The 27,368-nt window shown below is 45.3% G+C and overlaps 2 protein-coding genes across 7 annotated transcripts in view; one reads left to right on the plus strand and one right to left on the minus strand.

Moving 5' to 3' along the window:
• Positions 1-704: 704 nt before the first annotated feature.
• On the minus strand, positions 705-27,236 carry TCTEX1D4 (Tctex1 domain containing 4). 2 transcript variants are annotated; one of them, XM_033916353.1, is made up of 2 exons: positions 26,433-27,236; positions 705-3,406 (listed from the first exon to the last, which is right to left on the minus strand). In XM_033916353.1, exon 2 carries the CDS (start codon positions 3,391-3,393, stop codon positions 2,686-2,688), a length of 708 nt encoding a protein of 235 aa, XP_033772244.1. In that variant the 5' UTR covers positions 3,394-3,406; positions 26,433-27,236; the 3' UTR covers positions 705-2,685. The 2 variants fall into 2 exon arrangements, with proteins under 2 accessions (XP_033772244.1, XP_033772243.1); XM_033916352.1 differs by lacking the exon at positions 26,433-27,236 and adding an exon at positions 12,315-12,434.
• BTBD19 (BTB domain containing 19) overlaps positions 24,148-27,368 on the plus strand; it is a 93,643-nt gene continuing 90,422 nt past the window's right edge. For 2 of the 5 annotated variants that reach the window (XM_033916347.1, XM_033916348.1), the window contains exon 1: positions 24,148-24,322. In XM_033916347.1, coding sequence (XP_033772238.1) covers positions 24,228-24,322 — 95 coding nt within the window. In that variant the 5' untranslated portion in view covers positions 24,148-24,227. Of the gene's footprint in view, positions 24,323-26,368; positions 26,455-27,368 lie in introns of those variants that run through there. The other 3 variants (XM_033916349.1, XM_033916350.1, XM_033916351.1) reach the window with 2 other exon arrangements.

Consider the following 27,368-nt stretch of genomic DNA (forward strand, 5'->3'; position numbering starts at 1 on the left):
GAATAGCCCTTTTTCATAACCCCATGCTGAAGCATGTAGCTTTTATAAATGAGTATGAAAAGAGCCCGGCAGGAGACCTGAGCAACTGATGGCTAACGTCAAGGGAAAGTCTCCCTTTCAGTGGGGGGATTTACACCAACAACCCTGGCATGAATCCTTGCACCTAAATTAGGCATGGATCCCCAAATTTTGTAGTGACCATCCTTAACCCCCTCCATGCCCTCTCATAACCGCATCCCCTTTTCAATTGTGTGCTGCAAGATTTGCATCTGCATCTTTATACAATAGCAATTGCATTGCATGCATCATTTTAAGCGTCATTAATAGAATTCCCCTCTCAGTGGTTTCTTGAATATCCTCCCCCCCCCCCCCAATGTGCGACCTGTGACTGTTAGAGGCAGATTGCTGAAAGTGTGTATGAGAAGATGCAGGTCAAATGGAAGTTCAGAGTTATCAGGCACTGTTGAAGATAGCTAGACATCCCGGGAAGGATGACACAAAAATAAGGAGCAGAACGTTGCTTGTTATTCTGCATTCTTCCTGAGCTCCAGTGATTGCATTTCTGCACAAACGCATTCTATAAGCCGAGGGCCAAGAATTATTGCAACGTCACCATTCCTATGACTAATTCCCTTTACAAGTCCAGTGGAATTCTCTCATACTGATAACGTCTATGAAGAAAGAATGACATAAAGACCAAAAGCAGCAATAAAAGACTCCACACCTCTTTATTGAGTTTTGTGTCTCTAGGTACAGCAGTGTGGAACAGAGCGTGCCAAACGCGGGGAACCTTAAAAAGACATTTTGGGTTGTGCAAGCTCAGTCTGAGCATCCCCCAGAGTGTGCATATTCCATACCATACGGTGTCTTACGTCCCACAGTTCTCTCCAAGGAATCAAGTTCTTGTGGTTTTTAAAGGGAAGCGGTTGGCTATAGAGAAAAGAGGTATGTCTTTACTTTCTTCTGGAAGTCAAGATAAGTTGTCTTAGGTGTGTTAGCGGTTTCTTCCCGATAAGAGGTCCATGGTATTCAAAGGTAGCCTCAAACATCTTCTTCTGCCGTATTTATTGAGGTGATGGGAAGGATAATTTGAAACGCTGTGATGCTCGTGAATTGCAGGAGTGTGGGACTTTGACAACAGAAGTTAGTCCACTCGAGTTGGCTCCATAGATCGCTCATGCAGGCTCTCGTGAATTGGATTTGCTTTTTCATTGGCAGCCAGCGTAGTTGTTTGAGTCCGGTGGCAGTGTAATGCCACAATACAATATATGTGGGTTTAAGTGGCTTCCTTTCCAAACAGCTGATCCCCTGCAGGTCAGGCCCTGAAGGTGTTTGACCTGTGTCCCAGCACGGAGAGCAGCAATAGGAGGGGAGATCGATAGAAGGCAAGCTATTTCTAGAGTGCTACTAGGCATACGCACTGCTGTACAGAGTCATGAAGGAGACAGTCCCTACTTGAAAGAGCTTACAATCTAAACAGACAAACAGGATGCCAGGGTGGGGGATACAGTTAGGGGAATGGTTCATCTATTGGCTAGGATGGTGGGCAGAGGGGAGTAGGGTCAAAAAGGTGGCTTTTCAGTCTGCTTTTAAACAAGGGAAGGGGCCTGACGGACTAACGCAGGAAGTTTATTCCAGGCATATTGGGCAGCTAGATATAAGGAACGAGGAGTAGGGGACAGATAAAAGCAGCTGATCTGAGGAACGGAGTTTTCGGGGAGACATATAAGGCGAGAGGAGAGAAGTTACATGAAGACACTTGTAGGTTAGTAATAGGAGTTTGAAATGGGGCAACCTGCACAATTCATGCTGATTCTCCAGCGGCTTCTGCTGTCATCAACCAGGAAACGTATGGGATGGAACTGGAAGGAACGGGACAATTCATCGCAGCCGTTTCATCTCAGGATAATTCATCATGGCCACGATGAATCGTCCTCTCCGCGTCACTGTCAGCGCCTCTCCTCTCTGCCCCAGTGGCATGATAAGGGGGAGCAGGAGGTGTGGACGCCCCCTCCCCCCAGTCCTGTCTTGCCGGGGTCATCGGTGCCTCTTCTCTCCGCCTTCCCCTCCCCTCCAAAGCAGCGTCTTCCACCTCTCGCTCGTCACGGGACCAGGATGTCACGTCAGAGGGGAGCCAAGGTCGGCGCAAGCAGGAGGTAGAAGATGCTGTTCGGCTGGCAAGAGGTATGTGGTGGCGGCAGTAGGGGGGGGGAACACTCAAGTGCAGGACAGAGGAAGGGGGCATCCCTAGCTTGGGGTGGAATGGGGTGGGGGGGACATCACCCTCCCCCAAAATTAGGTCAAGTGCTGCTATGATGCCCCCCGGGTGTAAGAAGATTCAATGTGAACAACTGAGCACTGAAACGGCCGCACTGAGTCATCCTAGCCCTGGAAATGGAGGGGAAGAGGACGTGACCGGGAGTAAGGGGAGGTGTCCTTAATGTCCCTGAGCCCCTACCCCTTGAAGGGATCAATTGAATAGCATATTCCTGGCCTTAAAGACATACAGCCTCATGGACTAGCTCTGGAGGGACCCCATTTCCTGCTCTCTGTGATGGAGTCATGGGAGGGAATGGCCTTCTCTGAAATGACTTTGTAGGAGGCTGGGATTTGAACTTGCACCACTAGAGGTGTGCCTTTGACTTTAAAGATGTGCATTGAGGCCATGTGATGGCTACTTACTGTCTAGGGGAAATACAGGCCATGCACTACGGCCACTGCAAACAGTGAAGGGTTTGTGTACGTGGCTGAAGCAAAGTTGTCATTCTCATGATCCCACACGCAGCGGCTAGCCACTCTCAGGCCTTGGTTGCCCATCTGTCCCACGATGACATTACACACCAGCTTGTAGCGGGGCGGAAGCAGTTCCTTCACCTTGCTACGAATCAGGTCAGTCAGGCTCTGGCCAAGCTGTCCTGTGTTGACTGGGTTGTATGTGGTGTTAGAGAGGCGGCTGCTCAGAATGGACTCTAGCACCTGCTGCGCCCTGCTGACATCGAACTTGAAGCCCTCCTCTGGCACCATCCGGTATGTGTTCTCACACTGGATTTCCTGGATGGGCTGGTAAAGAGGGAGCCCGGAGAAGCTGGTCCTGCCATAGTGCATCCAGGGGCCCAGAGAGAGTCGCTTACCCATCGCCATGGACACAGAGCTCCTGCGGGAGAAAGGGGTGTTCAGATTACTCAGGATGGAGCTCCTCCGCGATTGGCCAGGGGGCTTGCTATCCATGCTCCTGAAACGCAACAGGGTCCGCGGTGGCATCTCTAGGGACTGAGAGCTTCGGCGAATAGAGAAGGATCCTGCCCTTGGACGAGTCTCTGTGCCCTCTGCTGCTACCGTCTTGTTGAACTGGATTAGAGCCTCCTGGGACAGGGGGAGAAGCTTGTCTGTCATAGTGAAACACCTTCTGTGAAGCAAAGCAAAGACAACAAGGTCATTTCCAGGCATTAGACCAGTTACAATGCACTTTAAAATGATAATAACACAACCACCTCTGGTATGGAAAGTCTGATGTCTACTATTGGTATATAACTTGTCTGCAAAATTCCTAAATGGAGGTGAAACCAACTGAAGATCATCATGTACACTAACCCAGGTCAGTGACCGAACTGAGGCCTGAGGAGGAAAAATGACTCATCCATGGTCATACAGTTGGGGGCAATTCTACAAAACCTAGAATGGGTGTCCTCTTTCCTAGCGTAACCACATAGTAACACACCTAAGATTCAGTGGTGTGCAAAGGTTTGGAACCACTTGTGACTTTTGCATTCTTTCAACTTACTGACCTTTTATTTTCATTTCTTTGTCCGTGTTCCACATTATAAGGGATACATTTGGCTATTATGATCAACTTTTAAGATCACGTGTTTCTCGCCGGCGCGGCAAACCTGGAAGTGGGTATGTAAAACAGCAAAGTTGTCTTCTGGGGTTTCCTTATATTTACCCATCCAGGGCAATGGAGCTTTTCCGCCTGGACTGCAAAATACATCCTTCCAGAGGTGGGGTAAGCTGGGATTACAATATCTTTTCCACCTGTTTCTGGAGGAGGGGAGAATAGCCACCTTTGCGGAATTACGTCAGACATTTGATTTACAGCCAACTGACTTTTTTGCTTATTATCAGATCCGACATTATGCTCAGTCTCTACCTGGGGAACACCTGACCGAAGATACCCGGGAGGCCCTCTCGGAACTTTTCAGTCTTTCTGCACAACAGAGGGTTCCTCTTCGTTTTCACATTGTGGGAGTCCGGGACTGTCAATCGGGCACTAATTTGGCCATCTTAGCGACAACATGGGCAGAGGACTTGCAATGCACTTTAACAGACCAGCAGTTGCAGCAGGTTTTGAAACATATTCAGAAGGTCTCTCCTAACATTACGCATTGGGAAATGCAATTGAAGATAGTCTTGCGACTCTACATCCCGCCGGAACGAGCAGCTCGGATGGGGATTACTGCATCTCATTCCTGCCCGAAATGTGATCAGGCTCAAGCTTCTTTAGGCCATATGCTCTGGACTTGCCCTAAAATTTTACAGTTTTGGAGATATTTGGGACACTACATTACGATGCTATGGGGGAGGCGATGGCTTCCACAACCAAGAGCACTATTCGGATTCTACAATATAGCCACGCCCAAACCCAAGGGCATGTCGGCTTTCGTCACTAGAGCGCTTTTGATGGGGAAAAAAGCAATACTTACTAACTGGTTGTCCCACGATCCCCCATCATATGCACAGTGGCGATCCCTGATGATAATTCATGCGACATTGGAACGAAGACTAGTGGGAGACTTGGATCGTGGACTTGGTCGTAGATTCTGTCAGACTTGGGAGTGTTTCTGGCAGGATCTTACTCCGCATGCCCGCAGCAGATTATTGAACCTCTAAGTTTGACTCTTGCTCTCAATTTTTGTTGTGGTACTGGACTCCTGGGGTGGGAAAGGATAGTGGGGGGGGGGGGGGGAAGGTCGATAGTTCTGTTTTAATAACAAAAGCCTATGCTGTTTGTACTGGTGTGCTTTACTGTTTTCATAATAAAAAATATTTGAACATAAGATCACGTGTTTCTAAAATTATTGATACTGGAACATAGCTACTACGGGATCGAGGCTGTCCAATTAGCATGCATTATTTCTGACCAATCTTCAGACTGCTTTCATCAGCCAATCACAGTCCAGAGTTCTAGGTAACAGGGCAGCTATAAAAGCATCAACCATGAACAAAACTCAGAACCTGATGTTGGAGGAGGTGTTTGAGCGTCAGTGATGCGCGAGGAAGGAATTTCTTGCCACCAGATCACCAGCAAAGTTGGCTGCAGTCACAGCACGGTAGCAAAGATTGTACAAAAAAAGAAAGTGACGGGGCACATGGGATCTCTTAGGCAGAGGAGGAGATAGCGGAGGCTGCGGATGGGCTGTATGGATGGACCATTTGGCCATTATCAGCCATTGTGTTTCTCTGTTTGTATAATCCATAAAACTCTATGACATCACAATGCAGGTGTAAAGAGCCTTAGCCTATAGGAAGAGGAGATGCAAATATGAAGAGCCTTAGCCAATAGGGAGAGGAGGAAACAGTGAATGCTATGGAAGGGCCATTTGGCCTTTATCTGCCATCATGTTTCTATGACCATAAAGTTCTATGACTTCACAATGCAGGTGTAAAGAACTTTAAGACCATAAGAATAGCCTCACTGGGTCAGACCAATAGTCCATCAAGCCCAGTAGCCCGTTCCCACAGTGGCCAATCCAGGTCACCAGTACCTGGCCAAAGCCCAAGGTGTAGCAATATTCCATGCTACCGATACAGGGCAAGCAGTGGCTTCCCGTGTGTCTTTCTCAATAACAGACTATGGACTTTTCCTCCAAGAACTTGTCCAAACCTTTCTTAAAACCAGCTATGCTATCTGCTCTTACCACATCCTCTGGTAATGCGTTCCAGAGCTTAACTATTCTCTGACTGAAAAAAAAATTCCTCCAATTGGTTTTAAAAGTATTTCCCTGTAACTTCATTGAGTGTCCCCAAGGCTTTGTCATTTTGACAGCGTAAAAAATCGATCCACTTGTACCCGTTCTATTCCACTCAGGATTTTGTAGACTTCAATCCTATCTCCCCTCAGCCATCTCTTTTCCAAGCTGAAGAGCCCTAACCTTTCTAGTCTTTCCTCATACCAGAGGAGTTCATCCCATTCATCATCTTGGTCACTCTTCTTTGAACCTTTTCTAGCACCACTATATCTTTCTTGAGATAAAGAGACCAGAATTGAACGCAATACTCCAGATAAAGTTGTACCATGGAGTGATTCAGGGGCATTATAACATTCTTAGTCTTGTTAACCATCCATTTTTTAATAATTCCTAGCATCCTATTTGCTTTTTTTGCCGTTGCTGCACATTGGGCGGAAAATTTCATTGCATTGTCTATGATGACACCCAAATCCTTTTCTTGGGCGCTAATCCTCAAGGTGGACCCTAGCATCCGGTAACTGTGATTCAGGTTATTCTTCCCAATGTGCATCACTTTGCATTTGTCCACATTAAATTTCATTTGCCATTTGGACGCCCAGTCTTCCAATTTCCTAAGGTCCGCCTGTAATTTTTCACAATCCGCATGCGTTTTAACAACTTTGAACAGTTTAATGTCATCTGCAAATTGAATCACCTCACTCATCGTTCCAATTTCCAGTTCATTTATAAATAAGTTAAATAGTACTGGAACCAGTACAGACCCCTGTGGCACTCCACTGTTTACTCTCCTCCATTGAAAAAAATGACCATTTAACCCTACCCTCTGTTTTCTATCCGATAACCAATTCCTAATCCACAACTGAACTTTGCCACCTATCCCATGACACTGATTTTCTCAGGAGCCTCTCGTGAGGAATTTTATAAAAGCTTTCTGAAAATCTAGATACACTATATCAACTGTCTCACCCTTATCCACATGTTTATTCACACCTTCAAAGAAGTCGAGCAAATTTGTGAGACAAGATCTCCCTCGGCTGAACCCATGCTGACTCCATCTCATCAAATCATGTCTGTCCTATAGGAAGAGGAGATACAAATGTTAAGAGTCTTAGCCAATAGGGAGAGGAGGAGATAGTGGATGCTGTGGATGGGCCATTTGGCCTTTATCTGCCATCATGTTTCTATAATAATAAAGCTCTCTTTCCTCACAATGCAGGTGTAAAGAGTCTTAGCCAATAGGAAGAACTTGTCAAGGAAAATACTAGAGGAAATGGAATTCTGGACTTAATTCTAAATGGCCTGCGAGGACCAGCACAAGATGTAGAAGCAGAAGGGACGCTGGGAAGCAGCAATCACAATATGATCCGCTTTGATCTGGACGCAGGGGAGAAACATCAGTCCAAAACGACAGCCACGGCACTAAACTTCCGAAAAGGGAATTACGAAGGGATGAGACTTAGGGTAGGGAAGAAGATTAAGAAGAGGATAAGCACTGTAAAAACGCTAGAGCAAGCTTGGTCCCTTTTTAAGGACACAGTCACCGAGGCGCAAAATCTATATATACCGCATATCAACAAGGGATCCAAGAGGAAAAAGAACAAAGAAACGGCGTGGCTCACTGTAGAGGTGAAGGAAGCGATAAGAGACAAGAAAACTTCATTTAAGGAATGGAAAAGGTCAAAAACGGATAAAAACTGAAATAAGCACAAACAACATCAACGCAGGTGCCATAAGAAGGTAAAAGGGGCCAAAAGAGACTATGAGGAAAAAATAGCCAAGGAGGCGAAGAACTTCAAGCCGTTCTTTCGATATATTAAGGCGAAACGACCTGCAAAGGAAGTGGTGGGACTGTTGGATGACCATGGAATAAAGGGAGCGCTAAAGGAGGACAAAGCAATCGTCGACAAACAACACATTTTTTGCATCTGTATTTACCGAAGAAGATGTACACAGCATACTGGAACCCATCAGACTATATGCTGGAAATGAAGACGGAAAGCTGACAGGAATGATGGTCAGTCTAGAGGAGGTATGTAGGCAGATTGATAGGCTTAAGAGCAATAAATCCCCAGGACCGGATGGCATCCATCTGAAGGACATCAAGGAACTGAAAAGGACTATAGCTGAACTGCTTCAACTAATAGCCAATCTGTTGATCAAATTGGGAAAGATTCCGGAAGACTGGAAGGTGGAGAATGTTACACCGATCTTCAAGAAAGGTTCGAGGGGAGATCCGGGGAACTACAGACCGGTGAGTCTGACCTCGGTACCGGGAAAGATGATAGAGTCACTGATAAAGGACATCATCATTGATCACCTTGACGGACACGGGCTGATGAGGACCAGTCAGCACGGTTTTAGCAAAGGCAGATCGTGTTTGATGAACTTGCTGCACTTCTTTGAGGAAGTAAACAGACAGATAGACAAGGGCAATCCAGTCGACATTGTATATCTGGATTTTCAGAAGGCGTTCGACAAGGTTCCGCATGAATGACTACTTCGGAAAATTGCAAGCCATGGAATTGAGGATGAAATACTCACGTGGATTAAAACTGGCTGGAGCATAGGAAACAGAGAGTGGAGGAAAATGGACAATACTCGGTCTGGAAGAGCGTCACCAGTGGGGTGCTGCAGGGCTCGGTTCTTGGACCCGTGCTCTTCAACATCTTTATATACGATCTGGACATAAGTGATTAAATTTGCGGATGATACGAAGTTATTCAGAGTAGTAAAGACGCAGGGGGATTGTGAAGATTTGCAAGTGACATAATCAAGCTCGAGGAATGGGCATCGACATGGAAGATGAGGTTCAATGTGGATAAGTGTAAAGTGATGTATGTCGGTAACAAAAATCTCATGCACGAATACAGGATGTCCGGGGCGGTACTTGGAGAGACCTCCCAGGAAAGGGACTTGGGAGGTCTGATCGACAAGTCGATTAAGCCGTCCACACAATGTGCGGCGGCAGCAAAAAGGGCAAACAGAATGCTAGGAATGGTAAAAAAGGGGATCACAAACAGATTAGAGAAGGTTATCATGCCGCTGTACCGGGCCATGGTACGCCCTCACCTGGAGTACTGCGTCCAGCACTTGTCGTCGTACATGAAGAAGGACACGGTACTACTCGAAAGGGTCCAGAGAAGAGCGACTAAGATGGTTAAGGGGCTGGAGGAGCTGCCGTACAGCGAAAGATTAGAGAAACTGGGCCTCTTCTCCCTCGAACAGAGGAGATTGAGAGGGGACATGATCGAAACATTCAAGATAATGAAGGGAATAGACTTAGTAGATAAAGACAGGTTGTTCACCCTCTCCAAGGTAGGGAGAATGAGAAGGCACTCTCTAAAGTTGAAGGGGGATAGATTCCGTACAAACGTATGGAAGTTCTTCTTCACCTAGTGAGTGGTGGAAATCTGGAATGCTCTTCCAGAAGCTGTTATAGGGGAAAACACCCTCATAGGATTCAAGACAAAGTTAGACAAGTTTCTGCTGAACATGAACGTGTGCTGGTAGGGCTAGTCTCATTTAGGGTGCTGGTCTTTGACCAGAAGGCCACCACGTGAGCGGATTGCTGGGCACGATGGACCACTGGTCTGACCCAGCAGTGGCAATTCTTATGTTCTTATGAGATGCAAATGTTAAGAGCCTTAACCAATAGGGAGAGGAGGAGATAGTGGATGCTGCGGATGGGCCATTTGGCCTTTATTTGCCATCATGTTTCTATAACCATAAAGCTCTATGACCTCACAATGCAGGTGTAAAGAGCCTTAGCCAATAGGGAGAGGAGATGCAAATGTGAAGAGCCTTAGCCAATGGGGAGAAGAGGAGATAGTGGATGCTGTGGATGGGCCATTTGGCCTTTATCTGCCATCATGTTTCTCTAACCATAAAGCTCTGTGACCTCACAATGCAGGTGTAAAGAGCCTTAGCCAATAGGAAGAGGAGATGCAAATGTGAAGAGCCTTAGCCAATGGGGAGAAGAGGAGATAGTGGATGCTGTGGATGGGCCATTTGGCCTTTATCTGCCATCATGTTTCTCTAACCATAAAGCTCTATAACCTCACAATGCAGGTGTAAAGAGCCTTAGCCTATAGGAAGAGGAGATGCAAATGTTAAGAGCCTTAGCCAATAGGGAGAGGAGGAGATAGTGGATGCTGCGGATGGGCCATTTGGCCTTTATCTGCCATCATGTTTCTCTAACCATAAAGCTCTATGACCTCACAATGCAGGTGTAAAGAGCCTTAGCCAATAGGGAGAGGAGATGCAAATGTGAAGAGCCTTAGCCAATGGGGAGAAGAGGAGATAGTGGATGCTGTGGATGGGCCATTTGGCCTTTATCTGCCATCATGTTTCTCTAACCATAAAGCTCTGTGACCTCACAATGCAGGTGTAAAGAGCCTTAGCCAATAGGAAGAGGAGATGCAAATGTGAAGAGCCTTAGCCAATGGGGAGAAGAGGAGATAGTGGATGCTGTGGATGGGCCATTTGGCCTTTATCTGCCATCATGTTTCTCTAACCATAAAGCTCTATAACCTCACAATGCAGGTGTAAAGAGCCTTAGCCTATAGGAAGAGGAGATGCAAATGTTAAGAGCCTTAGCCAATAGGGAAAGGAGGACATAGTGGATGGGCCATTTGGCCTTTATCTGCCATCATGTTTCTATAACCATAAAGCTCTATGACCTCACAATGCAGGTGTAAAGAGCCTTAGCCAATAGGGAGAGGAGATGCAAATGTGAAGAGCCTTAGCCAATGGGGAGAAGAGGAGATAGTGGATGCTGTGGATGGGCCATTTGGCCTTTATCTGCCATCATGTTTCTCTAACCATAAAGCTCTGTGACCTCACAATGCAGGTGTAAAGAGCCTTAGCCAATAGGAAGAGGAGATGCAAATGTGAAGAGCCTTAGCCAATGGGGAGAAGAGGAGATAGTGGATGCTGTGGATGGGCCATTTGGCCTTTATCTGCCATCATGTTTCTCTAACCATAAAGCTCTGTGACCTCACAATGCAGGTGTAAAGAGCCTTAGCCAATAGGAAGAGGAGATGCAAATGTGAAGAGCCTTAGCCAATGGGGAGAAGAGGAGATAGTGGATGCTGTGGATGGGCCATTTGGCCTTTATCTGCCATCATGTTTCTCTAACCATAAAGCTCTGTGACCTCACAATGCAGGTGTAAAGAGCCTTAGCCAATAGGAAGAGGAGATGCAAATGTGAAGAGCCTTAGCCAATGGGGAGAAGAGGAGATAGTGGATGCTGTGGATGGGCCATTTGGCCTTTATCTGCCATCATGTTTCTCTGTTTCTATATTCTGCCCCAAAAACGTGATGATCATGTTCAAGTGACTAGTAGGACTCGAACATGAGTCGATAGCACCTAAGACACACACACACATCTGGTTATGTGCTGCCGAATGTCCAGAGATTACCCGGTCAGCAGAGGATCACCTAGGAGGAGCCTCATCTACCCAGCTACATCTTTTTGAACATCGAGCCTTTGCAGCACTTTTCCCTTCTACAGAGAGCAGGTTCAGAGGATGTGGGTGCTTTTAAGAGTGCACCTCACACCTGCTGAGAGGAAAAAAATGGGGGTGACTGCTTTGCAAACTGGCTCTGATGTACAAGGGCCAAAGGTGCCCAAAATACGTGCCTGGTGCAAATAATCCACACCATTCCCCAGGCAGAGCCATGTAAGCAACAGGCTGCCAATCTTAGACATGTTTCCCTAGGAAGCTAAAGGATGAATTGCTGAAAGTTTCAGCCTCAACCAGCCTTGGAGGGATCCAGGGGGGGGGGAGGGGGAGTAACAGGGAATTAAATTTCACTATCACACTACAAAGGTTTGGGACCCACTACCCATAGAGATTCGTACTTCCACTACGTATTCTCTGTTTCGCAAAAACCTGAAAACATGTCTCTTCCACCAGTGCTGATTTTCCACCCTATGCTTACCACGATGAAACAAATATATGATCAGTAACTCACTGTATCAGAAGTCTATGTTAGGGGTACAATTGAGCTTTATCCTGCATTCTATATTTATGCTTGTGTTGCAATAATTGCTGTTATACCCCCCCTCGAACTCCGCTTTGGACAAGATAACCAAACAACTACGTTCTGTCTGTCTGTCCAGGCCCAGGGAAGGCGATGTATGTTCAGGCTGCAGGCTTTTCTCTACGTTACACCTCTGCATTGCCCGCTTCTCCATCCTGGGCAAGAAAAGCACAGTTCTCGCTGTAAATATTTTCCACCCTCTCTGAGACCTAGACAGATAGAGATTTCTAACAGAAAACTGATCGGGTCTCTCCCTTCCCTTGGACTGCTTCCAGAACCCAGAAGAATCCACTCTCCTCTTACCTTTATGCTTGCTACCAGACCTGATGCTTGAGCGTGTTAATCTGTGCGATTCCCAGCCAGATACTCTAATACCCATTAACTGTGTCCAATTATTCAATATTCATTAACTGTGTCCACACATGCATGGACATGTTATCAACCCCCACTGAGGCATCGCTCCCACACTGACGGATTAGTAAATCAGTGGCCAGTTCATGGATCTGATCACTGAACAGGAACTGGTATTGAATGTCCCAGGGGCAGGGCACAGAGCGGGCACACTGCCACTCCCTGGCAACACCTCTTTGCCTTGTTGCGATGCTTTAATTTTCCACCACACACACTGTGCTTTAAGAAAGCTTTCACACCTAGTATTTTAAATGCAGAGGGATCCTAAGTGCAGGTCACCAGCAATAATGGGTTTTCAAAGGACTCCTTAATGCAGAGGGTTAAAGACTCGGCTTTCTTTATGTACAGAGTCAGTACAGCATGGACTGTGAGTGAATAAACATTCTGCCCCTTCAGACGTCACAGGTGTCATTTGCAATGGCCAGACTATAAAGGAACAAAGGACTAGGGTATCCCTTTCCTAGCCTGGGTTCAAAGGAGAGGACATTCAATTGATTTACGATGTCTTAACGATTTTACAATGTTATAGGGGGCGTGGCTTGCCTGCGAGTCGGAATGGAGGGATAATTGTTGAGCAGGCTGGCCAGTGGTATAAATTGATATCTGAATTTGTGAATAATAAAAAGCCAAAAACGAGTCTTAAAGACATTTGGAGCGTTGAGACAAAGCAGTAGATTTCTGTACAGCATCAGCATCTATGAGACAGACTTGGTTTTTCTTGCTGCAAAGATCTTTTTGGACCCCTGTTAGGTTACAAAGGTTAGATAGTTCTAAGGCTAATAGATGATGGCGTCATCTTGATATAGGGACTTTGGATCATTTGCTCTATTATTGTCCCCTGATACTCAAATTCTGGAAATCCATTTGGGGGTCAAATTATGACGATATTGGAAGTTCCACTTTCGTTATCATATGACATAATATTGGTTGGAATGATACTTTTACCTAAGAAACCAATTAATGCAAACCAGAACAAAATGCTCCTCATCATAGAAACATAGAAACATAGAAACATAGAAAGTGACGGCAGAAAAAGGCCGAGGCCCATCGAGTCTGCCCACACCGCTGACCCACCCCCCCTATTTAATCACTCTCTGATGACCTTTGCCTCCTAGAGATCCGACATGAGCATCCCATCTGTTCTTAAAATCCGACACGCTGCTGGCCTCGATCACCTGCACTGGGAGCTTGTTCCAGCTGTCAACCACTCTTTCGGTGAAGAAGTATTTCCTGGTGTCGCCATGAAACTTCCCGCCCTTTATTTTCAGCGGGTGTCCTCTTGTGGCGGAGGGTCCTTTAAGAAGGAAAATATCATCTTCTCCCTCGATACGACCAGTGACATACTTAAACGTCTCAATCATGTCTCCTCTCTCCCTGCGTTCTTCGAGAGAGTATAGCTGCAATTCGTTCAGTCTTTCTTCGTATGATAGATCTTTAAGCCCCGAGACCATCCTGGTGGCCATCCGCTGTACCGACTCGACTCTCAGTACATCTTTTTGGTAATGTGGCCTCCAGAATTGTACGCAGTACTCCAGATGAGGCCTCACCATGGTTCGGTACAAGGGCATTAGGACGTCGGGCTTCCGACTAACAAAGCTTCTCCGGATACAACCCAACATTTGCCTAGCCCTGGATGAGGCCTTCTCCACTTGATTGGCCGTTTTCATGACAGGAGTAGCCGTGCAGCTGATAAGGAAAAATTGGAAAAGCTGGGATAACTTAAATGATAGTTTCTGGTGGGAATCATTAAACCAGATTTATTAGTTTGAAAACATTAATTCTTTGCAGAGGGGATACCAGAGCAAATTCAAGGAAATTTGGGGCCCATTATTGTAAGTTATGAATGTGAATTATTAACATTATTTCCCTTTGATTCATGAAAGATTGTTATACACATCCAGGTGAGGCGGGGGAGGGTTAGTCGGGGGGGGGGGGGGGTAAACAGCTTTATATTATTTGTTGGAATAGAATGCAGTATGTTATAAAACTTGATCGTTCGTATGCTTGCACTATGTATTTGATGTCAAAAACCAATAAAAAATACCAACAAACAATGTTATAAGTAACTTTCTGAAGACTTTTAATTTGCCTTAATCTTCTTGTATGATGGACACCTCAGACATGTGGGCTAAGTTTGGGCTCAGATGCACTAAATTCACCGATCATTTAACGATCGTTCCTAACCAGTTTGAACTGGTTTAACTTCAACCTAATTTGCCGATCGATGTACAACAATGACTCACCCCGTGCTTTTCCGTCCATTTGTACATTCTCCGACTCTCCAATGCAAATGACCTCATTAGTATTAAAATTAGGTCATTAATATTAAAGCGAGCCCTCAGATCAATAAATCTAGTGATGGCTACTGAGGACCTGAAAAAAAACTGACAGGGTGAGGCCTTAGGTATCTGAAACTATCGGCGTCTTAGGCCTCTCCCAGTGCATCCTCAGTGAAATCAAAACACCCGTTCTGTGGCCTGGTGGCTGCGGCCGAGGACGGCTGAGTGTGGCTGTTCAGGACTGAACTGACCTCAGGTAGGAATCCAATCGGTGGTCTAAGCTGAGATTGAGTGGGGTCTGGACTATCTGGCATTGTGTGTAAGAGTAGTGAAATATCAATCAAGATAGAAACAGAGAGTATGACAGCAGAAAAGGGCTGTCGGCCCAACAAGTCTGCCCACTCGAAGAACCCTCCTTCCAAGAATTTCCCAGAGCGAACCCACTCCAAGGAATCCAATCGGTGGTCTAAGCTGAGATTGAGTGGGGTCTGGACTATCTGGCATTGTGTGTAAGAGTAGTGAAATATCAATCAAGATAGAAACAGAGAGTATGACAGCAGAAAAGGGCCGTCGGCCCAACAAGTCTGCCCACTCGAAGAACCCTCCTTCCAAGAATTTCCCAGAGCGAACCCACTCCAAGGAATCCAATCGGTGGTCTAAGCTGAGATTGAGTGGGGTCTGGACTATCTGGCATTGTGTGTAAGAGTAGTGAAATATCAATCAAGATAGAAACAGAGAGTATGACAGCAGAAAAGGGCCGTCGGCCCAACAAGTCTGCCCACTCGAAGAACCCTCCTTCCAAGAATTTCCCAGAGCGAACCCACTCCAAGGAATCCAATCGGTGGTCTAAGCTGAGATTGAGTGGGGTCTGGACTATCTGGCATTGTGTGTAAGAGTAGTGAAATATCAATCAAGATAGAAACAGAGAGTATGACAGCAGAAAAGGGCCGTCGGCCCAACAAGTCTGCCCACTCGAAGAACCCTCCTTCCAAGAATTTCCCAGAGCGAACCCACTCCAAGGAATCCAATCGGTGGTCTAAGCTGAGATTGAGTGGGGTCTGGACTATCTGGCATTGTGTGTAAGAGTAGTGAAATATCAATCAAGATAGAAACAGAGAGTATGACAGCAGAAAAGGGCCGTCGGCCCAACAAGTCTGCCCACTCGAAGAACCCTCCTTCCAAGAATTTCCCAGAGCGAACCCACTCCAAGGAATCCAATCGGTGGTCTAAGCTGAGATTGAGTGGGGTCTGGACTATCTGGCATTGTGTGTAAGAGTAGTGAAATATCAATCAAGATAGAAACAGAGAGTATGACAGCAGAAAAGGGCCGTCGGCCCAACAAGTCTGCCCACTCGAAGAACCCTCCTTCCAAGAATTTCCCAGAGCGAACCCACTCCAAGGAATCCAATCGGTGGTCTAAGCTGAGATTGAGTGGGGTCTGGACTATCTGGCATTGTGTGTAAGAGTAGTGAAATATCAATCAAGATAGAAACAGAGAGTATGACAGCAGAAAAGGGCCGTCGGCCCAACAAGTCTGCCCACTCGAAGAACCCTCCTTCCAAGAATTTCCCAGAGCGAACCCACTCCAAGGAATCCAATCGGTGGTCTAAGCTGAGATTGAGTGGGGTCTGGACTATCTGGCATTGTGTGTAAGAGTAGTGAAATATCAATCAAGATAGAAACAGAGAGTATGACAGCAGAAAAGGGCCGTCGGCCCAACAAGTCTGCCCACTCGAAGAACCCTCCTTCCAAGAATTTCCCAGAGCGAACCCACTCCAAGGAATCCAATCGGTGGTCTAAGCTGAGATTGAGTGGGGTCTGGACTATCTGGCATTGTGTGTAAGAGTAGTGAAATATCAATCAAGATAGAAACAGAGAGTATGACAGCAGAAAAGGGCCGTCGGCCCAACAAGTCTGCCCACTCGAAGAACCCTCCTTCCAAGAATTTCCCAGAGCGAACCCACTCCAAGGAATCCAATCGGTGGTCTAAGCTGAGATTGAGTGGGGTCTGGACTATCTGGCATTGTGTGTAAGAGTAGTGAAATATCAATCAAGATAGAAACAGAGAGTATGACAGCAGAAAAGGGCCGTCGGCCCAACAAGTCTGCCCACTCGAAGAATCCTCCTTCCAAGAATTTCCCAGAGCGAACCCACTCCAAGAACCCTTCCTTAACAAGAACCCTCTCAATCGTGGACATCGGACAGTCTGTATAATGCAATTCAAAAAGATTCTGTTGTTCTGAAAGAAAATGCAGACAGCAAAGCCGAATGTTAGAAAACATTCAGACTGGCTGAGACTGCAAATGGTGAGGCAGTTCGAGTTGTCTTTAGTTGAAGTCAAGGTCAAACGAAGGATCAATTAAGCAGCATGGGATGAAAAATATGAAGTCAGGGGCTGTCGCCAGAGAAGGCAGGCAAACGCTGATTGATCGGTTTGTGAGAGAGGTTCCAGGTACAAATATTTCACCAGGGGATAGAGCTGCTGAGATGAGAGCTCAATGCGTCTGTCATTCTCGGTTGTTTGAAATTGTTTGTCAAAGAAACGATTTTAATTGGCAGCAATTAGGGAAACATAAGTGTTGATGATGTATTGTATGGCCGTCGCAGTCACATGGCTCGCACGGAGCAGCACGATGTGTGTCTTTCTGTCGTTTATGAATGAAGGGAAATTGCATCAAAAATAAATAATAAAAACAAATCAAGAAGAGAATTTGCACCATTGCTGTCCCAATTAGGCATGCCGTGTCAGCAAGAGGCTAATATTTGTCATTTGCAGCCTTATCTGCTGACTCTGCGTCTGGAGCCAAGAAAATGGGTCACAAAAGATGACCCACCGTCAAGTCCTGCCTCTCACATAAAAAGAGGCAATTTAAGGAACCATCTGGAGTGGATTCAATGGGTGGATTGGAACCTGTTTCCCCAGATAGTTTTTGAAAACCTCTCAGAAATTGGTAGAACTTCTGTGTTTGAATCTGATATTACATTTTTATTTTTAAAATATCATTCAATTATATATTGGGGGAAAAATATGATGTCTTCCTGCAATGGGGAGAGATTCCCAGTTGAGATGGAAAACTTTTCTGCCATTCTGTCACCACAACTAACAGAATGGCGGAGTTTTGAGGTTTTGTTTTGTTTTTTTCAATGTCCAGTTAAATGTTTGATTAAATTTCAACAAGTGAGATATATTTTCTACGACCCAGTACACCTTAATTTCTTGATAAGTTTCCTGTACAATTGGGTAATCCTCCTCCAGGTTAGAGAATTAGAAGTAGCATAATTTGGGCTAAAGGATGAACAGTAAGGGGCTCATAATCAAAACTGAAACACATCTAAAAACCTGCCCAAATCGGCACTTGGACAACCTAAAAGACAGGTCGTCCAAGAGCCAATAATCAAACCAATTTTTTGTACGTGTGGCGGGACATTTTAGGCCTCTGAATCCCGTTGTGCGCCCAGAGCTGAAAGGGTCGTATTTGGAGGAGTGGTTAGGGCAGTTTGTGGGCGGGATGGGGCTGACCTAGACTTAGTCATTCTGCAGGGAAAATCGAATGTTTTACTAGACATCTTGGACAAAACTTAAACGTTGTTAGATCAAATAAAAACAGGTGTAAAAGTGACCAGATAACCATTGCAGAGACCAGGTAAAGACCCCCTCCCCCACAACCCCCCCCCCCCCCAGTGTTCACTGACCCCCTCACACCCCCACAAAGATCAGAATAAAAAAGTACATATCTATCTCCAGCACATCAGCACCTGGTATAGGAAAGCCTAGTAGAGCCTGGGGGGTGGGCTGGTGAACCATTGAGAGGAGGACCCAGGCCCATCAGCCACTCTAACCACTACATTTACGCCCACCAAAACCCTACTCTACTGCCATAAGGGCTATTGGGGTTGTAGACAGGTGGGTATTGTGGGTTTGGGGGGGCTCACCATAACCTATAAGGGAGTTCTAGTGAGATGTTTATGTGGCACCCTTTTTGTGAAGTTCACAGCAGTGCCCTGTAAGGTGCCCCACTGCTCTGTTGCCACATCCATTCCAAGATTGGCCCCTCCCACGTCCAAATAACCTTGTTCTGGGCGTTTGGGACATGGATGAAATTTTGCTTGAAAATGTGGTATAAAGACAGACGTCTTGGCGGTCTGGACATCCAGATAAACAATTTTTGCCAAAAAAATTCCAAACATATTTTTTTGAAAATGCCGACTTTGGCCATCTGGTGCCATCTGCCCAAATCGGACTTAGACTTATGTTTTGATGATGCCCTTCTGGGTAATACTGTGTTATTAAGGGTTTTTCCTTTTGATTTGTCTCTGTTACTTTCTGAAGGATCCTATTTTGGGGGCTATGAAAGGATATAATTGAAGTTCTTGTCTGATTTCTTTATTGTATATCTAATTTCTGAACAAGTTTATGTTACTTATGTTGAAGATTTAAAAAGTTTAATAAAAACGGGAAAGGAAGGAGAAATTGACTTGAGATCAAAATTATGAATTGGCCTTGAGAAGGTGGGTAAAGGACAAGGAGATTTCAGAGTCATCAGTCCAGAAAAGGGGAGTGACAATGGACAGAGTGGGGATTCCCCAAATATCAGATCCAAGAAAGGGACTCATTGATGGAGGCCATGGCCAGATAAGAAGGTTGAAAATGGAGGAACATTCGGGTTTTGAGAGTCACCCTACTACTAATAATGAAGAATGGAAGATTGAAGGCTTAGATCCCATAAATCTGATAAGGAAAGGGGCCAGTAAAGACTAAAATATGCAGTTTCCCCTCGGAAAAGAAAGCTCTCTTCTGTGCCCTTTTCCGAGTGGTGGATACAATATATTGACTGTTTTCTTTGGAACCAAAGTCTGAATCAGCAACATCCGTCTCCACAGTCTCTTTGGCTTTGGTCTGGACTTGGTGTTTTTACTGTGAAAGTTACGAGCCAACTTTTTGGGTTGGCCACAGAGCTAGTTACAGTCACCCTCCCTTTTCTAACGGGTCATTCCTCTCCCTGTGCATCCTAGCATCCTTCCAGCTTTCACCCTCGCCTTTTCAAACTGTTTGGCCACCATAAGATCATCACATACTATCACACCCAGGTCCCACTCCTCTTTCGTGCACAAAGGGGTTGTGGATTCAAACCCACGCTGCTCCTTGTGACCCTGGGCAAGTCACTTAATCCCCCCATTGCCCGAGGTACAGAAAATACTTTGATGCAGCATCATTCCGCTTATTGGTTCAATCTTCCATCTTAAGCGTGCTCGATTACTGCAACATGATTTACTTGGGATCCTTCAAAAAGAACCTTAAAAACTCCGAGTTATCCAAAATTCGGCAGTTCGACTGATTTTTGGGTTGAAGAAATGGGAACACATAAGCCCTTATTATCAAAAACTTCACTGGTTACCCCTGGAAGCACGAGTTTTGCTTAAATTCTTTTGTATTTGTTTTAAATCAATATTTGGTCTGGCCCCCACGTACTTGGTTTCTCAATTTAATCTGGATAGTTCTACCAGGCCCACATGTAGAATTCATCTGTTCACCTATCCGACAATAAAGGCCTTCCAAGCAGGTAAATGGAACGATTGGCTGGGTAACATCATCCCGCATTCCTCATCCTACTTCAATTTCAGAAAATCAGTAAAAACGAATTTGTTTAATCGATTTGTAACCTAAGAATTTTATAGTTTTTCTCTTCTTCCATCCTGTAAGCTTGTATTCGATGACCACTTCACTGTTTGTCCAGCACCTCTTGTTGTAAACCGCCTCAAACTATCATGGCTTTGGCGGTATAAATTCAAGTAAACCGTCCTGAGCTCCCCTGGGAGAACAGGATAGAAAATTGAATAAATCCATGAAAGTTCTTTACCCCTATTTTTGTGTAGACGTGAAAGTTTAAAAATGCCTGAAGGGGGAACATTTTCTAGGCCAGAGCACAGCAGCAGAGAATTTCTGTTCATGACACTGACAGGGAACTACAAAATACCCAGGAACACAAAGGCATTTCAAAAGAGAACGATTCAAGGTTTTTACAATGCTCCCTTTCAAATTGGTCTCAGGGAAATGATCCAAATACATTTCCATCTGCTACTTTGTGGCAGTAGGTTTTTGGGACTTCAAATACAAACATCCTCGTGAAAATCAAAAAACTTGCAAGTGAAGCACGTGCCCTTCTGCAGCCCCCACCCTAGGAAAAATCACGGCAGAGCCCCTTGACTCAGACTACAGCCCCCTCCTGTGAATTTCTCTCCCCCTCAGCAATCCTTTTAAAAACATGCCCATCTGCTCTGTATTTTCCAGGGTCTGTGGGCATAGGTATGAGCGAGCACGCACGGCAGATTGCACATGTTAGGGGGTATCTCAGAGCAGGAATGGAGGGAAGTGCGGTGCAAGAAAACTTCTGTAAGTCTCAGAAGCCCATCATTTTTGGATTAGCAACACAATAATGACCAAGAAAAGGGTATATTAGGACAAGAAAGAGGAATTACTAAACCCATGGCATAGCCACACCCAGCAGAAGGATCACCAAGTCCCGCCAGCTGAAGACTCCCAGCATCTGTCCCTCCCTTCCCCCACAGGCGATCAGGTCTCTCCCCCTGCTATCTTTGTTGGTAGTGAGGAGCAACTGATGGCCGAGCCTTCCCTCTGACACAACTTCCTGTTTCCACATAGGCATGACTGGCTCTGATGAAAGGCTTGGGGTCGGCGCAGTGCTGGCAAAGAAGCGAAGGCTTTAAAAGGTACCAAAGGGGGTTGAGGGTGTGCAGTTGAGCGACCCAAGCACCTGTGGGGGAGGAAAGGGAGAGATGCTGGGCAGGGGCGGAGTTCTGGTGCCCACACACTTTGGACTTTGGCCTACAGCCCTGCAAACACTCATTGAGATCCTCACAGGGAGATCCTCTTGAAGATACCAGTACGGAGAGTCAGCGGGAGATCCAGAGCTGTTAAGTCTCCGGCATTAAGACATGGTTATGCCCAGAATGCATTAAAGTATTTTCTGATAATTTGTCTGTTTGCGTCTGCTAACCGGCATTTTATCTATTATTAACAAATATTTTTCAGATGAAGTATGACATGGGTGGAGAGTGAGCGTTAGGATTAGGGTTACCATATTTGAGAAGACAAAAAAAAAGGACATATGACACTGCCCACACTCCACCCACAGCCCCATCCAAACCCTACTCAGAGCCCCCTCCCCACCTTTCACCTCATTTCCTTGGTCCCCTTTCTCATCTTCATTTCCTTTTTAGTGTTCCTTTCTCTCCTTTCCCCAAAACCTCCTCCCCCATGGGTTCTCCTCTCCTACTGTTTCTGTCTCTCCCCATCTACCACTACCCTACTCTAAGCTCTTTTTTCCAGCCCTCCCTCCCAACATGCCATTTCTCCAGCCCCCCTCCCTCCATGATGTTTCTCTAGCCCTCCCTCCCCTCATGACCTCTCTTTCTATCTCTCAGTTCCCCCATCTACCTCCTCCCCGGTCACTATAATTCAATCTTCAGTCAGCCAGTAGTGGATTCTATATGGAATGTTGCTACTCTTTGGGGTTCCGGAATGTTTCTACTATTTGGAATTCTAGAATCTTGTTACTTTCTGAGATTCCAAAATCTTGCTTTTCTTTGGGCTTCTGTACAGAATGTTGCTACTATTTGGGATTCTAGAATGTTGTTATTCTTTGGGGGTCTGGAATGTTGCTACTATTTTGGATTCTAGAATCTTGTTACTCTCTGGGATTCTGGAATCTTGCTATTCTGTGGGATTCTATATAATGTTGCTACTAATTGGGATTGTAGAATGACGTTATTCTTTGAGGTTCTGGAATGCTGCTACTATTTGAGATTCTAGAATCTTGTTACTTTTGGGATTCCGGAATCTTGCTACTATTTGGGATTCCGGAATCTTGCCATTCTTTGGGATTCTATATAATGTTGCTACTATTTGGGATTCTAGAATCTTGTTACTTTCTGGGATTCAGGAATGTTGCTACTATTTGGGATTCCAGAATGTTGCTACTTTCTGTGATTCCAGAATCTTGCCATTCTTTGGGATTCTATATAATGTTGCTACTATTTGGGATTCCAGAATCTTGTTACTTTCTGGGATTTTGGAATGTTGCTACTATTTGGGATTCCAGAATGTTGCTACTTTCTGGGATTCCGGAATCTTGCCATTCTTTGGGATTGGGATTCCAGAATCTTGTTACTTTCTGGGATTCTGGAATGTTGCTACTATTTGGGATTCCAGAATCTTGCTATTCTTTGGGATTCTATATAATGTTGCTACTATTTGGGATTCCAGAATCTTGTTACTTTCTGGGATTCTGGAATGTTGCTACTATTTGGGATTCCAGAATGTTGCTACTTTCTGGGATTCCGGAATCTTGCCATTCTTTGGGATTCTATATAATGTTGCTACTATTTGGGATTCCAGAATCTTGTTACTTTCTGGGATTCTGGAATGTTGCTACTATTTGGGATTCCGGAATCTTGCTATTCTTTGGGATTCTATATAATGTTGCTACTATTTGGGATTCCAGAATCTTGTTACTTTCTGGGATTCTGGAATGTTGCTACTATTTGGGATTCCGGAATCTTGCCATTCTTTGGGATTCTATATAATGTTGCTACTATTTGGGATTCTAGAATCTTGTTACTTTCTGGGATTCAGGAATGTTGCTACTATTTGGGATTCCAGAATGTTGCTACTTTCTGTGATTCCAGAATCTTGCCATTCTTTGGGATTCTATATAATGTTGCTACTATTTGGGATTCCAGAATCTTGTTACTTTCTGGGATTTTGGAATGTTGCTACTATTTGGGATTCCAGAATGTTGCTACTTTCTGGGATTCCGGAATCTTGCCATTCTTTGGGATTGGGATTCCAGAATCTTGTTACTTTCTGGGATTCTGGAATGTTGCTACTATTTGGGATTCCAGAATCTTGCTATTCTTTGGGATTCTATATAATGTTGCTACTATTTGGGATTCCAGAATCTTGTTACTTTCTGGGATTCTGGAATGTTGCTACTATTTGGGATTCCAGAATGTTGCTACTTTCTGGGATTCCGGAATCTTGCCATTCTTTGGGATTCTATATAATGTTGCTACTATTTGGGATTCCAGAATCTTGTTACTTTCTGGGATTCTGGAATGTTGCTACTATTTGGGATTCCGGAATCTTGCTATTCTTTGGGATTCTATATAATGTTGCTACTATTTGGGATTCCAGAATCTTGTTACTTTCTGGGATTCTGGAATGTTGCTACTATTTGGGATTCCGGAATCTTGCCATTCTTTGGGATTCTATATAATCTTGCTACTATTTGGGCTTCTGCCAGGTTCCTGTGACCTGCATTGGCCACTGTTGCGAACAGGATTCTGGGTTAGCTGGACCATTGGTCCGAACCAGTAAGTCAGGGTGGCCTCTCTCGATGGGAGCAGTGCGCCTCTGTTTCCATGGCAATAACGTCCTTGGCCCGCCCACTGCGTTGCCAGGGCAACAGAGGCCGCCTCCGTCTCGGGCGTGATTCCCGCCGCCGCCATGGCCGCCGCCTCCTCCCAGTCCCGCCGCCTGCACGGGGATGACGCCCGCTTCACCGCCGCCCTGCGCAGCCTCGTCGACAGCCCGCAGTTCAGGTGAGCGCCGGCGGCCAGCGCTGCTAGGAAAGGCCGGGGATGAGAGGCCGCTGCCTGCAGGCGGCCTCATTAACATATATGCAGATGAGCTGCCCGGAGAGGGGCCGAGGCTCCTCCTTTGCAGCTCCCCCGGGAGGGGGGGGGGGTCTCTGCTGCCCCCCCCAAGCCCCTGGTGCAATAATTGATTGACTGACAATCTTCTAACCCACAAACCAAGCAGCCTTCATCTTCCTTTGCAGGTGCCATTCACGTGGTGTTGCCAAACCCTGACCTAGGGCTCCTTTTACTAAGCTGCGCTAAGGCAGTGGTTCCCAAACCTGTCCTGGGGGACCCCCAGCCAGTCAGGTTTTCAAGATATCCCTCATGAATATGCATGAGAGAGATTTGCATATGATGGAAGTGATAGGCATGCAAATTTGCTTCATGCATATTCATTAGGGCTAGCCTGAAAACCCGATTGGCCTGGTGTTCCTCCAGGACAGGGTTGGGAACCACTGCCCAAGACTAATCAGTTAGTGCAGGTATCTCAAAGTCCCTCCTCGAGGGATGAAATCCAGACAGGTTTTCAGGATTTCCCCAATGAATATGCATTGAAAGCAGTGCATGCAAATAGATCTCATGTATATTCATTGGGGAAATCCTGAAAACCCGACTGGATTGTGGCCCTCAAGGAGGAAGTTTGACAGCCCTGGGTTAGAGCTACAGCCTCAGCACCCTGAGGTTGTGGGTTCAAATCCCACACTGCTCCTTGTGACCCTGGGCAAGTCACTTAATCCCCCATTGCCCACTTAGACCAGGGATCTCAAAGTCCCTCCTTGAGGGCCACAATCCAGTCGGGTTTTCAGGATTCCCCCACTGAATATGCATTGAAAGCAGTGCATGCAAATACATCTCATACATATTCATTGGAGAAATCCTGGAAACCCGACTGGAATACATACAAAAACCTCATAGATCTAGGCTATTTCTGGTAGAACTCTGTGCAACTGTGCAGTGCAGAATTTAGCGCATACACATGCAACATGGGCTTTACTCAGCTTCTCTCTCGTGCTGGAATTCTAGGCAAAAAGTTTGAGAATTCTGCGTAAATTTTTTAAAATTTTGCAGGTTTTTTTTTTTTAACGTTTTCCATAGAATTTGCCCATCCTAAGACATGACAGCTATACAGCAAGAATAGGTTTGATAAAAACAACGTACTTTAAAATAGCCTAATATAGAATTAGAACAATGAAGTAAATAAATTTGAAAACTGGCAAATTATCGTATGTACACAAAGTTTTGAGTGGAATGCAGTGGGTAAATGTGAAGCAGTTTACTCTTCAAAACGTACAAGCAGTAGATACCACTCCATGAAGTCACAGAACTAAAGCTTAGTGCCTACGTGAAATGCTAAGAAGCCCATTAAATAGCTATGGGCGTGTTAGAATTTAGCAAACACTAAGATTTAGGAAAGGGCCCCCTTTTAACACATTTAAAAGAAATAGATGGAAGCATTTTTTTCACTCAATGAATAATTAAGCTCTAGGACTTATTGCTGGAGGATGTGGCACAGTTAATGTTTGGAGGAGGAGTGTGGGTAAGGAATTACCACTTTTCTGTGGTACAGTCAAGTTCCTGGAGGAAAAGTCCACAAACTGTTATGAAGGTATTGGGCCCAGGGAATGGAACATCCTCCCCGAGTATATTCATCATCAGCAGAATATATAGAGTTTCAAGAAATGACTCCAAAGACACTCACAGGGTCTGAGATTGTTTAAATGAGAAAGAGTGGAGGCTGTTGATTGCAGGAAGCTGGTCACTGATGTATTCTATGGTCTGGATTGTTTTAATGTCTGTAGAGTTGTCTGTTATATGTCATTTAATATTTTGTATGTAAGTGTGTAATGCCCTGGATAAGGGTGGGAATAAATAAAACAAACTGCTTGCCCTGGGATCAGTAGCATGGAATTGCTACTTTTTGGGATTCTGCCAGATCGAAGCACAGTACAATAGTGCATGCTTTAGCTGTTGATTCGATTCCCACTAATCATGAATCTGCAGAAGAGTGTTACTTTAAGATCTTGAACTCCTCTCCTGCTACAGTGGAGAACAGCTCCCTATTCAGTTTTACCTTGTGCAAGCAAACTCAGAAGGTATGTGCTGATCTGCTCTGTTTCTTTTTGGGTATTTTTCTGTCGTTTTTCGGGCGTACTCCACTGGGGAAAGGATACAGCCTGCTTTGTGTCCCTTCAGGAGCTTGGGGAGCTGCTAGTTGGACCCTTGCTATGAGCCAGTCGGCCGGGGCAAAGCTTCTATTCTTCTGTACTGGGTGGAGAGCAGCTGTTCTCTTCTCTCTAGAGCTGCAGGTTGTTGCTTCAGCCTAGCTGCCAGAGCTTTCGTTTACCAAGAGCAGATGAAAAGCTTTTTGCACACCTGGCTAAAGCCACAGTATCAACTTTCCAGCAGCATTTTCAGGCAGAACCCCTCTTTGTTTTTAGAAAATGACAACCATATCCTGATGTCAACACCTCAAACAGATTTTCTGGGTGATAAAAGTGGCCAGCTCTTCTTTAAAAATATCACCCTCACGCTTGTGGTAATCAGAGGAAAGCAAAATAAAAAGTGTCTTGCTGATGGAAAAAATGTGGTTAGTGCACTTCTTTTTTCGAGCTTGCCGAACACCCACGTTCTGTAACAGCCAATAACAAGTTCTCTGAAGTCAGCACTAATTGCTACTTCCTGTATAGTTTTTTTCTCGTCTCTGACTAGTAAACGAATGCAGTTGAAATCTTACTAACTTGTGATGGCACATAATCCTCAAATGAAAGAATCTACTGGCGATATGCAAACGCTAAAGATGATAATGCAGTATGTTAGGACTTTTTCACGATTCCTGGTAGCCCCTGTTCCTGCCTCCCTCTTGGGTTGCGGAGTTGGCAGGGAAGGCTCTTGTGAAACTGAATGCCGCTTCGGTTCTTTCCTAGTTTCAGTCCAGTCACGTGGGTCTGAAGCATGCCGTGCTTTTACCATCTTAAAATGGCAGAAATCAAACAGGTGGCCAAGCTTT

The sequence above is a fragment of the Geotrypetes seraphini genome, chromosome 12 (genome assembly GCF_902459505.1).
Source record: "Geotrypetes seraphini chromosome 12, aGeoSer1.1, whole genome shotgun sequence".
Taxonomy (NCBI): domain Eukaryota; kingdom Metazoa; phylum Chordata; class Amphibia; order Gymnophiona; family Dermophiidae; genus Geotrypetes; species Geotrypetes seraphini.

What these genes read in the sequence shown, in the direction of transcription:
- TCTEX1D4 (XM_033916353.1), bottom strand. Translation starts at nt 3,393, where the DNA reads ATGACAGACAAGCTTCTCCCCCTGTCCCAGGAGGCTCTAATCCAGTTC.